Source organism: Gopherus evgoodei, chromosome 16 (assembly GCF_007399415.2).
Source record: "Gopherus evgoodei ecotype Sinaloan lineage chromosome 16, rGopEvg1_v1.p, whole genome shotgun sequence".
In the NCBI taxonomy this organism is placed as follows: Eukaryota; Metazoa; Chordata; order Testudines; family Testudinidae; genus Gopherus; species Gopherus evgoodei.
Genome location: NC_044337.1, coordinates 3,369,737 through 3,382,115, shown reverse-complemented (window position 1 = coordinate 3,382,115; position 12,379 = coordinate 3,369,737). Strand labels below are relative to the sequence as shown.

Below are 12,379 nucleotides of genomic sequence, written 5' to 3'. Positions count from 1 at the left end.
ATGCGATGCTGCAGCAGTAAAGTTCAGTATCCGCTTCTCTCCCCTCCCTGGTGGCAGATGGTACAATATGATTGATATCTGTCATCATCATCATCAGCCTGTGAGTGCTCCTGGCTGGCCTCAGGTGAGGTCAGCTGGGGGTGCCTGGGTAAAAATAGAAATGATTCCTGGTCATTCCCAGTAGATGGGACAGAACAGCTGGTAACCGTCCTCATCATAGCAACTGGGGGCTGAGCTCCATCAGCCCCCTCCCTTTCCTGTGTAAAGAAAAGATTCTGTACTGCCTGGACTATCATAGCAGCGGGATGCTGGGCTCCTCTCCTCTGCACCGCTTAATGTCCTGCCTGGACTGTCATAGCACCAGGAGGCTGCCTCCCCCTCATTTTATCTCACTAACAAGTCACTGTTTCTTATTCCTGCATTCCTTATAACTTCATGACACAAATGGGGGGGACACTGCTACGGTAGCCCAGGAAGGTTGGGGGAGGAGGGAAGCAACGGGTGGGGTTGTTGCAGGGGCACCCCCTAAAATGGAATGTAGCTCATCATTTCTACAGGATCTGACACAGAGCAGCTGTGCTCTCTGATACACTGATTCTCTAGTACATTTGCCCCAAATTCTAGGCAGGACTGACTCTATTTTTAGAAACCATAAAGGAGGAATTGACTCAGGGAGTCATTCCCAGTTTTGCCTTTGCACCCCCGGCTGATCTCAGCCAGGGGCACCTGTGATAGCAGTAGACAGTACAGAAAGACAGATAACCATCATCTCATTGCCAATTTACACCAGCAGCTGATGGTATAGAACAACTGGTAACCATCTCTGCTATCATACAAACGCAAATGAATGCTGCTGTGTAGCCCTGGAGTATCGCCTCTGTCTGTGGCATCCAGTACACATACGGTGACTGTAAAAAAAAAAAAAAAAAAAGCTGAACGGGCTCCATGGTTGCCATGCTATGGCGTCTGCCAGGGCAATCCAGGGAAAAAGGGCGCGAAATGATTGTCTGCCTTTGCTTTCCCGGAGGAAGGAATGACTGACGACATTTACCCAGAACCACTTGCAACAATGATTTTTGCCCCATCAGCCACTGGGCTCGCAACCCAGAATTCTAAGGGGCGGGGGAGACTGCGGGAACTATGGGATAGCTACGGAATAGCTACCCACAGTGCAACGCTCCGGAAATCGATGCTAGCCTCGGACCATGGACACACACCACTTAATTAATGTGCTTAGTGGGGCCACGTGCACTCGATTTTATACAATCTGTTTTATAAAACTGGTTTATGTAAAATCGGAATAATCCCGTAGTGTAGACGTACCCTCAGAGGATTACACTTTCTAAGGGATTATGGTAGTCTGCTGCTTTTGCTGCTGCAGGCCAATCTGCCCAATGCCCCACAGCTTGTGAGGGGGTGAGAGCTCTACCCCATGGTCTATGGGATGATGTCATATTTAGGCCTCTCAGAATCCTGCTGTGAATTTTAGGGGGTCTGTTCCGATCACGTTTAACAGAAGAACCGGGGGGGGGGGCGCGATGGTATATACAACACTGTGGAATAACCATGGCTGTGAGAAAAATAAAAGTCACTAAAAAGCTGGAAGAGACTGGTTTGAACTGCTACAGCTGTGGTGGCCGGAGGAGAGCTAACCTGGCAATGGGAGACTAATCCATGGCTGCCAGAGCAGATAAATGACAGGTACCTTTGTGTAACAAAGGGAGGTTAAAGCTGTATTGTCTGGTGCTGGAGTTGACTGATGAGATGGTCCGGATGAGCATCTCCCTCCACAGATCACCCACGGCTTGCTGAGTGTTTTGCCTTAAAAAAGAGTTAGACCCATCGGCTGCGTAAGTGATTATCAATCCATGGGGTTGTACCCCACAGCTGGTGGGAGATGAGGGGGGCTGTAGCCCATAGCCGGTTGGGGGATCTGGGGGTGGGCTGTACCCCACAGGGGTCAGGGGGGAGGTACCCCATGGCCGGTGGGGAGTCGGTGGGGCTGTACCCACAGCAGGTGGGGGCAGGGGGCTGCACCCCATGGCCGATGGGGGGTCGGGGACTGTACCCTACAGGGGTCAGGGGGGAGGTACCCCATGGCCGGTGGGGGGTTAGGGGGCTGTACTCTGCAGGGGTCGGGGGGGAGGTATCCCATGGCCGGTGGGGAGTCGGGGGGCTGTACTCTGCAGGGGTCGGGGGGAGGTACCCCATGGCTGGTGGAGAGTCAGGGGGCTGTACTCTGCAGGGGTCGGGGGGAGGTTGGGGGGCTGTACTCTGCAGGGGTCAGGGGGGAGGTACCCCATGGCCGGTGGGGAGTCGGGCTGTACCCACAGCAGGTGGGGGCAGGGGGCTGCACCCCATGGCCGATGGGGGGTCGGGGACTGTACCCTACAGGGGTCAGGGGGGAGGTACCCCATGGCCGGTGGGGGGTTAGGGGGCTGTACTCTGCAGGGGTCGGGGGGGAGGTATCCCATGGCCGGTGGGGAGTCGGGGGGCTGTACTCTGCAGGGGTCGGGGGGAGGTATCCCATGGCCGGTGGGGAGTCGGGGGGCTGTACTCTGCAGGGGTCGGGGGGGAGGTACCCCATGGCCGGTGGGGAGTCGGGGGGCTGTACTCTGCAGGGGTTGGGGTTAGGTTGGGGGGCTGTACTCTGCAGGGGTCAGGGGGGAGGTACCCCATGGCCGGTGGGGGGTTGGGGGGCTGTACTCTGCAGGGGTCGGGGGGGAGGTACCCCATGGCCGGTGGGGGGTTGGGGGGCTGTACTCTGCAGGGGTCGGAGGGGGAGGTATCCCATGGCCGGTGGGGAGTCGGGGGGCTGTACTCTGCAGGGGTCGGGGGGGAGGTATCCCACGGCCGGTGGTTGGGTGGGCTGTACTCTGCAGGGGTCGGGGGACAGATACCCCATGGCCGGTGGGGGGTCGGGGGGGAGGTACCCCATGGCCGGTGGGGAGTCTGGGGGCTGTACTCTGCAGGGGTTGGAGGGAGGTACCCCATGGCCGGTGGGGAGTCTGGGGGCTGTACTCTGCAGGGGTCGAGGGGGGGAGATACCCCATGGCTGGTGGGGAGTCTGGGGGCTGTACTCTGCAGGGGTCGGAGGGAGGTACCCCATGGCCGGTGGGGAGTCTGGGGGCTGTACTCTGCAGGGGTCGGGGGGGGAGATACCCCATGGCTGGTGGGGGGTCGGGGCAGAGGTATCCCATGGCCGATGGGGAGTCGGGGGGCTGTACTCTGCAGGGGTCGGGGGGAGGTTGGGGGGCTGTACTCTGCAGGGGTCAGGGGGGAGGTACCCCATGGCCGGTGGGGAGTCTGGGGGCTGTACTCTGCAGGGGTCGGAGGGAGGTACCCCATGGCCGGTGGGGGGTTCGGTGGGCTGTACCCCCAGCAGGTGGGGGCGGGGCGCTGTATTCCATGGCCAGTGGGGGTTCGGGGGGGCTGCACCCCATGGCCGATGAGGGGTCGGGGGGCTGTACCATAGAGCAGGCGGGGTCGGGGGGGGCTGCACCCCATGGCCGGTGGGGGGTTCGGTGGGCTGTACTCCCAGCAGGTGGGGGCGGGACGCTGCATTCCATGGCCAGTGGGGGGTCGGGGGGCTGTACCATGGAGCAGGCGGGGTCGGGGGGGCTGCACCCCACGGCCGATGAGGGGTCGGGGGGCTGTACCATGGAGCAGGCGGGGTCGGGGGGGGCTGCACCCCATGGCCGATGAGGGGTCGGGGGGCTGTACCATGGAGCAGGCGGGGTCGGGGGGGGGCTGCACGCCATGGCCGGTGGGGGTGGGGCGGGCTGGGGCACGGAGCTGCCGCGGCCCGAGCTGGTGCCGCTCCCGGCGAGGCTCAGCTCGGCACCGCACGGTAGGTCGCGGATGGGCCGGCGACTCCTCCGGAGCGATCCGGGCAGGAGGCTCCCGCCCTGCCCAGGCCCAGCCCGCTCCCCGCAGGGCGCTGCTCCCCGGCCCGGCTCTGAGCTCACGGCAGCCCGGAGCCCCCGGGCCGGGCCGGGCCTTTCCCGCTGCCTAGGCCCGGGCACCAGCGGAGTTTTACAAAGGGGGGAATTCTCGTCCCTTTGCTTAAACCGGAACGCGCCGGTCCGTGGAAACGGGCCGGGGGCCACGCTGGTAACGGGCAGTGGCGCCTGGTCAGAGCTAAACCCGGTCAGGAGCGGAGCGAGCCCGACCTGCCCCCGGTGGCTGCTTGGTGCCCTCGGGCTGCGAGACTCGGGCAGCTCCCCCGGCTGGCTCGCACGTCCGGGCTCCCTACGCGCAGGGCCCTGCCTCTGCAGCTCGTCCTGCCTTTCCCCGGGAACGTATCGCTCTGTACAGCCAGGGCCGCCCGGAGGATGCCGGGGCCGCGGGCGGCAGGCGGCTCCGCTGGACCTCCCGCAGCCGTGCCTGCCGAGGGTCCGCTGGTCCCGCGGCTCCGTGGAGCATCGGACCGGCAAGCGGCAGGGCGCCCCCTGCGCGGCGAAATGTCCAGAGCTGGCCCTGTTTGGCGAGGGGGGGCCCCGCCGCGGGTCTTCGGGGCACTTCGGCAGTGGGGCCCGGAACGGAGCCCCCCCCCCCCGAATTACCGCCGAAGATTGGGTTGCACTTCAGCTGCAGGTCCCGCTTCGGCGGTAATGCGGAAGGACCCCCCGCCGGCAAAGACCGGGAGCGGAAGAAGCTCCAGGGCCCGGCCCCGCAAGAGTTTTCCGGCCCCCCTGGAGCGAGTGAAGAACCCCGCTCCAGGGGGCCCCGAAAAACTCGTGGGGGCTCCTGCGGGGCCTGGGGCAAATTGCCCCTCTTGCCGGCCCTGTTTATAACCACAACAGCAAAAACCGTGCAAAAAATCAGTGCAAAAATATAATTGTTCTGGATAAATACCAAGGTTTATTTTTGTGGACGGAAATGGGGCGGGGGGAGTATTTAATGCTTTGAATTCCCTTCATCAGTGTGGTTTGTTGCAGAACTAAAACAGAAACCAAAACAGGCCACCTCTGAGTTTAAGAAAACAAGGCATCTAATCCCCAAATAAAACTTTTCATTTGAATGAACAGTTAGTGCTGCAGACTTAGAACTATTAGCCCATAAATAGTTACATTTAATAATTGGGCCACACCATTTGCAGCGCATACACTCAACTTCATTCTTTTCTCCTGGTTTTTTAACTTTCAAATACTGCCTTGGGTTCTGAAACTTATTTTGATGCAGATTTTTGTTTTCTTCCCATTTCAGTGTGTCAAATCTTTAAACCATTATCTGCTAACAGCTTTGAAATCTGTATATGGTTGGTGTGAGATTCATCTATGATCAGATGCACATGCACTTCAGAGTTTGCATGCCTGCCTGTTGGTTTATTGTGCGTATCTCTAGACTAATACATAGCCTTCCTTCAACAGGCAGCTTTGCATATACAGACTAATGTATGATCATAATACATATATCTCATGCAATATATTGTATTTTCCGAATAAAACAAGGTATTTTTATATATTTGAATGTTACAAAAGTAGGGTGAATATCAGAAAAAAAAAAGAATAATATTTTTATAGAACCCAGGAATTTTTTGGTAAATATCAGTTTAAACTGAAAACAAAGGGGCTTAAGTATTCATAAAGAACCCAAGGATCTCACAAAACTGGGTGACTGGACAACAAAATGGCAGATGAAAGTCAGTGTTGATACATGCACATTGGAAAACATAATCCCAACTCTACATATAAAATGATGGGGTCTAAATTAGCTGTTACCACTCAAGAAAGAGAGTGTGGAGTCATTGTGGATAGTTCTCCAAAAACATCCACTCAATGTGCAGCGGCAGGCAAAAAAGCAAACAGAATGGTGGAGATCATTAAGAAAGGAACAAATAATAAGACAGAAAATATCATATTGCCTCTATATAAATCCATGATACACCCACATCTTGAATGCTGTGTGCAGATGTGGCCGCCCCATCTCAAAAAAGATATATTGGAATTGGAAAGGGTTCAAAAAAGGGCAATAAAATATATTAAGGGCATGGAACAGCTTCCTTATGAGGAGAGATTTATAAAACTGGGACTTTTCAGCTTGGAAAAGAGGCGATTAAGGGGGGGGTATGATAGAGGTCTATAAAATCATGACTGGGGTGGAGAAAGTAAATAAGGAAGTGTTATTTACTCCTTCTCATAACACAAGAACTAGGAGTCACCAAATGATATTAATAGGCAGCAAGATTAAAACAAACAAAAGGCAGTATTTCTTCATACAATGGACAGTCAACCTGTGGAACTCCTTGCCAGGGGATGTTATGAAGGCTATGACTATAACAAGGTTAAAAAAAAGAGCAAGATAAATTCATGGAGGATAGGTCCATCAATGGCGTCCCTAGCCTCTGTTTGCCAGAAACTGGGAATGAGCAACAGGGATGGATCACTTGATGATTCCCTGTTCTGTTCTTTCCCTCTGAAGCAGCTGGAATTGGCCACTGTCGGAAGACAGGATAGTGGGCTAGGTGGACCTTGGTCTGACCCTGTATGGCTGTTTTTATGACACAGCCATAGGTGCTGGAACTAGAGGTGTGGGGGCTGCTGCAGCACCCCCTGGCTTGAAGTGGTTTCCATCACATACAGGGTTTCCAGTTTGGTTCAATGACTCTCAGCTCCTCCACTGTACAAATTGTTCCAGCCCCTCTGGACACAGTCCTTAGGAACTAGCCTCAGCAGAGAGACCAGAACTGAACTCCCACTGCTGCTGTCTTTGCATATACCTGCCTCATGCCAAGAGGACTTCATCAGAGTTGTCAGTGCAGTCTCCTCCTCTGAGGGCAGGTCTTCACTACCCTCCGGATTGGCAGGTAGTGATCAATCTGTCGGGGATTGATTTATTGCATCTAGGGTAGACGTGATAAAATCGATCCCCGATCATGCTCCCCGTTGACTCCGGAACTCCAGTTCGCGAGAAGCAGAAGCGGAGTTGATGGGGGAGCGGCAGCAGTCGACTTGCTGCTGTCCTCACAGCCAGGTAAGTTGACTTAAGATACGCCGACTTTAGCTACGCTATTCACGTAGCTGAAGTCGCCATATCTTAGGTCGACCCCCCCCCCCAAGTGTAGAGCAGGCCTGAGACTGATCACTTAATACAGCAGAAGGAAATGGATCCTTATCCCAAGTGTGTGTTACTCTGCCCTTAAATTGTAGTCAGGCTTCAGTGCAGAAACTGCAAGACTCGCCAGGACAGCTGCTGTGTGGGTGTGCATTTTGTCTGATGTTGAGAGAATTCCTAGCCACTAACTCTGATTTCAGTTTCCTGCTAAACTGGTCTGGCTGTTTCTTCCAGAGTATTATTTTGGTGCTGAATAATCCTGCCACCTCACAAACAGGCTAATTGCACAAAAGTTCATGTAGTTATAGAGAAACCGATTGTTTTATGATATCATTCTGTTATACTGCAAAATTACAAACTTTGCTTCTGGGGGAATTCTGTGCTACTGTGCACATGCAGAATTCACATCCCCCACAGATTTCTTTGTTTCCCCATGGAAAAACGACTTCTGATGGCGAAGCAAAGGAAAGCTGCAATACTGGTCACCTGCCCCTCCCCAGCAGCACAGGCACCTTGGTTTGGGCAACTGGAGCCGCCATGGAGGGGCTGGACGTGCGTGCGAGAGACTATTGCAGCCCACCCAACATGGAACACCAGGGCTTCAAGGTGTTTCTGCAAGGGGAGGCATGGGGCAGGCTCTGTCCCCTCAGGCAGAGCAGAATGTAGCAGCCTGCCTGCTCAGTGAATTTTCCCAAGAATATAAAACAGGTGTAAAAGTTGTATGGCTCCTTTACATTGTCAGAGTGCTTTAAAGGACAGTATGGCTTATAAATGTTTATGGTGCTTCAGGGATTAGAACTGGTCTAAATTTTTGGACTGAAAAATTTTCCTATCACAATGTGCTCCATGAACTGTTTGCTACTGACCTTTCTGGAGAGGCTCAGTAGATGCTCAATAGCCAATATAAATTGTGACTTTGACTCCCCAGCCCTCACTTGCTCTTCAGTTGCCTATGATGTAACACTGAGCATAGGGCTGCATATATTTGTTGACTATTAACTAGCTATATTACTATTAGACAGAGGGGGGTTGGGGATTTTCTCCAATGCTGGCCTCTCCCATTCTCCATCTATTGTATTATAGTTAAATAAATTACCAAAATAATTGAAAGTGGCATGATTATATTGCAGATTATATGCAGAATTTTAAAATATTGTATGCAGAATTTTTTATTTTTTGTGAAGAATTTTCAATTTTTTTGGCGCAGAATTCCCCCAGGTGTAAAACTGAATTGTAACCTATTTAAGAGCAGGAGAGTTCTAATTCATTACAGGAGTCTAGTAGTCTTAAATAGGTTATCTTGTTACCCAATTATTTCTCTTGCATTAATTTCCCTACCCAGTGTCTGTGGATACTGGTCAGCTTTGTCATTTCATGTTAAGAAATACAAATTAAAGTCAAATACAAATGATACAAGATCGGCAGTTTGAGTTTCTCCTGGAAACAAAGAGATGCAAAGTCCTGCATTCTAGGATCTACAGGGTCTTCACTGAAAAACTGTATCTTAACATGATAATGTCATGAAGTAAATCATTTTAGACATGACGGGTGACTCTGGCCATGGCTACACTAGACAGTTGCAGCGCTGGTGAGGGGGTTACAGCGCTGCAACTTATGATGTGGCCATACTTGCAAAGCACGGCCAGCGCTGCAACTCCCTGGTTGCAGCGCTGGCTGTACACCCAGTCAAGCCTCGGGTGTAGCGATTCCAGCGCTGGTGATCCAGCGCTGGTCAGCAAGTGTGGACCCCACCAGCGCTTTTATTGACCTCCGGGGTATAAGGAGGTATCCCAGAATTCCTGTCCACAATAAACCGGAAGAAAGGGGGAGCTCGGAGTTCAGCCAAACTGCTTATATAAAAAACAAACACAGCTCCTGTTTGCTGAGCGAGAGGAGGCAGGCAGGGGAATTACTTTGGAATGTTCACAGCTGTTTGCTTGAAGAGAGAAACAGCACGCTCACACGGCAGAGGGGGAGGGGGAAGTCCGTGTTGAGCAGATGCTTATCTGGTCTGACGGCTATTTAGGAGTGCATAATTTGCATTTAGTGAATGAGAGAGGGGTGGGGGAAGGGGTCAGAACTTTTAAAATGATTGAAGGTAGGCACTGTGTGTCTTCCAGTCCTTAGAACTTGCAAGGCAGGGAGCTGAGAACAGTGTCAGCTCCAAAAATCCTCTCTCTCTGTCTCCCCCACGCTCCCTGTCACATTCCACCCCACCCCCCTCTTTTGAAAAGCACGTTGCAGCCACTTGAACACTGGGATAGCTGCCCACAATGCACCACTCCCAACAGCGCTGCAAATGCTGCAAATGTGGCCACACTGCAGCACTGGTAGCTGTCAGTGTGGCCACACTGCAGCTCTGGCCCTACACAGCTGTATGAACACAGCTGTAACTCCCAGCGCTGCAGAACTGTAAGTGTAGCCATGGCCTCTGTGTTCATCCAGGTTTTGAGTGACTGAAGTACTAGTGCTGGTACTGACTTCACTGCAGTGGCAGTGAGGGTCTCGCTGTATCCACAGCACAGCAGCTATGAGGGCAAGCTTTCCTGCTCTGCTCTGCCATCGTGCCTCTACTGAAACCGGCAAGGACCACTTCTGTGGCTGAGAGGAGAGTTCAGTCCCCGTGCACCTAGGGCTGAGCCTCTGAGCAGAGGGCCAGTCAGTGCTAATGGTAGGTTTGTGACATGAATACACATCTGGCAGGAACTGCCTGAGACCCAGCAATTCACTTCAAAGAAGCTACAGAACAGCCATCAGATAGAAACCATTTTCATTCACTGCAGGCCCGGGAGGAATCTGAACCCATGAGCCACGGGTGCTGTGAGGCTAGCCCAGGCTGAAAAGCTCCAGTGCCAGTATGAATCACTTGAGTCACTCGCTGCCCCACGCGAATTGTTCTGTTGGCATTGGACCTATAAGAGGGTTGGGTCTACGGCTTGTCTGATCCTCATCCTTTTATTTGGTGTTCTAGGTTCTCCTCGCTCCTCAGCCTCAGCGAAGCAATGCTTCGGCTCCGGCTCTTGACGTGGGACGTGAAGGACACACTGCTCCAGCTCCGGCACCCAGTAGGAGAGAATTACTCTGCTGCAGCCCGAGTTCACGAAGTTCATGTACAGCCCGAGGCACTCAATAAATCTTTCCATCAGGCATACAAAGCCCAGAGCAAGCACTTCCCCAACTACGGCCTGAACCAGGGGCTAAGCTCCAAGCAGTGGTGGACGGATGTTGTCAAACAGACCTTCATACTCGCTGGTGTCCATGAAGACAGGCTCCTCACCACCATTGCAGAAAGTCTCTATCAAGAGTTCTGCAGTGCACAGAACTGGGAGTTGTTACCAGGCGCCAGGGAGACTCTGAGGCAGTGCCACCAGCTGGGCATCCGTATGGCCGTAATCTCCAACTTTGACAAGAGGCTCGAGAAGATTCTGTCTCACTGCAACCTCAGGCACCATTTTGAATTTGTCTTGACCTCAGAGGAGGCTGGCTTTGCCAAACCAGACCAGCAGATCTTTCAGAAGGCGCTGCACATTTCTGGGGTAGCCCCACATCAGGCGGCTCACGTGGGGGACAATTATGTGAGGGATTATAGGGCAGCCAGAGGTGTGGGCATGCACAGCTTCCTGCTCAGGAGGGCTGGGCCTGCAAACAATTGGGAGCTAGAGGTACCAAAGCAGCACGTCCTGCCTTCACTTACCCACTTGCTGTCTGTTATCGAGAAGGGTTAACGGGGAATCCCTTGCCTCTCCTCAGAGATCACCAGGAACAAAACAGATTCCTTACACCTCATCGCTAGAAAGAGGGATCAGTTGTGCTGTGGGGGGAGGGGCAGGAGGGGATTGGTTCTCCACCAGGTGAATCAGGTTCTAAAGAGTATCTGCACGTCCTGCTATACAGAGGGCAAAAGCAAACCCCTCTGAACTCAGTGAGAAGTACTTGCTAGCACCATCCACAACAGCACATTAGTCATCCAGTACAATAAACGGCTACAGATACTCAGCATTTCTCTTCCTCTTTCTTCCATAGCTCTCAAAGCACCTAATGGGGGGGATTAGTGCCATTATCGTCATTCTACCGGGGGAAACCGAGGGATGAGGGCTAAGGTCACCCAGCACGTCAGAATGGAAACCAGAACTTGCATCTCCAGAGCGTCCCCTAGTGTCCTGTCCATTGCAGCTCTGAGCCCAAGCGTTAACCCCTCCTAGTGCAAGGAAAGATGGCATTTCTTGCACACTTGAATGAACAGAGAAAGCCAGAAGCAGAAATCCCGTCTCTGGGCCAGGTTCGTTCCCCGCACTGGTACAACTGGCCTGGCCTAGCGCCCTGCGTGGTTCTGCCAGCGAGGAACAGGGGTGGTGTGCTGACTTCAGTGGATCCCCTTACCCGGACAACACCACCCCTTTCTTGGGTTGCTCTTACTCTGGCCTGTCAGGCAACCATTGCCCACCCCTGCAGCCTCTCACCACAGGCTCTCTGCATGGGACCTCTGCCAGGGTCTGCTCTTGTAGAAGCTGGCACATCACTAGGGGCAGTTAGTGCCTGTGCTCTGATGCTGGCAGAGGATCCCATGGGATTCCCCCCCTTTCTATTCTGCAAAGACTGGGCCTGGGGATGCTGACAGCTCTGCTCCAAGTCAGGATTTTAGCAGAACCCACTAGTGGGCAGCGTAGAGGGGAGCATTGGAAACCAGAGCAGCCCAGCACTAGGGCACTTGCTGCTTCCCAGAGGCTGATGGGAGCTTGGCTGGCAAGAGAAACTACCCAATGGCCCTTTCGCTGCCCAAACCTCAGCGGATGCTTTTGCCAATGCTGCACAGTGATTGCTGCACTGCTCCCAGTGCCTGGACTTGCAGCTGTGTGGCAATGCCCCAGCAGGTGCTGTGAAAAGCAGCTCAAGAGCTTGTCTAGACAGCTAGTGTGCAGCAGTTTACCCTGCACTACCCTGCCACGCAGTAACTGGCCATGGTGACCCTGTTGCTGATCCACTTTGACACAGGAGCAGATCAAAGTGCACTTCAGTGCCTGGCAAACTAAACGCACATCCCGGCTTGCTGCAAACTAAGTGGTCGTCTAGACGAGCCCAGAGTATACAACATTCAGGGGGTTAAAAATCAAGATACTTATGTTTAAAAAGGGGAGAAACCAGCCCAGGCCAGGGTCCCTACTTCTAACCTGAACCCACCCCAACAAATGAACCAGATTGTACATAGTATTATCAACAGGCTTTTCTATGGCGCTCAGCTTGGTAGACTCTGTGCACCTCTCGTGCAGCCATGAATTTAGCATTGCCACTCCCCTCTGAGGTCTGGCATAGCAACCCCACGTAC

At 53.5% G+C, this 12,379-nt stretch overlaps 1 protein-coding gene and 1 long non-coding RNA gene across 2 annotated transcripts; one reads left to right on the top strand and one right to left on the bottom strand.

Moving 5' to 3' along the window:
* Window positions 1-110: 110 nt before the first annotated feature.
* Window positions 111-4,369, bottom strand: LOC115636053. The gene is made up of 3 exons (XR_003996774.1): window positions 4,173-4,369; window positions 1,706-1,821; window positions 111-144 (listed from the first exon to the last, which is right to left on the bottom strand). It is a non-coding gene; the product is annotated as an uncharacterized LOC115636053 (long non-coding RNA).
* HDHD3 (haloacid dehalogenase like hydrolase domain containing 3) lies at window positions 3,784-11,052 on the top strand. Its single transcript, XM_030535670.1, has 2 exons — window positions 3,784-3,850; window positions 10,028-11,052. The coding sequence occupies exon 2, from the start codon at window positions 10,059-10,061 to the stop codon at window positions 10,779-10,781; it is 723 nt and encodes a 240-aa protein (XP_030391530.1). The 5' UTR covers window positions 3,784-3,850; window positions 10,028-10,058; the 3' UTR covers window positions 10,782-11,052.
* Window positions 11,053-12,379: the final 1,327 nt, after the last annotated feature.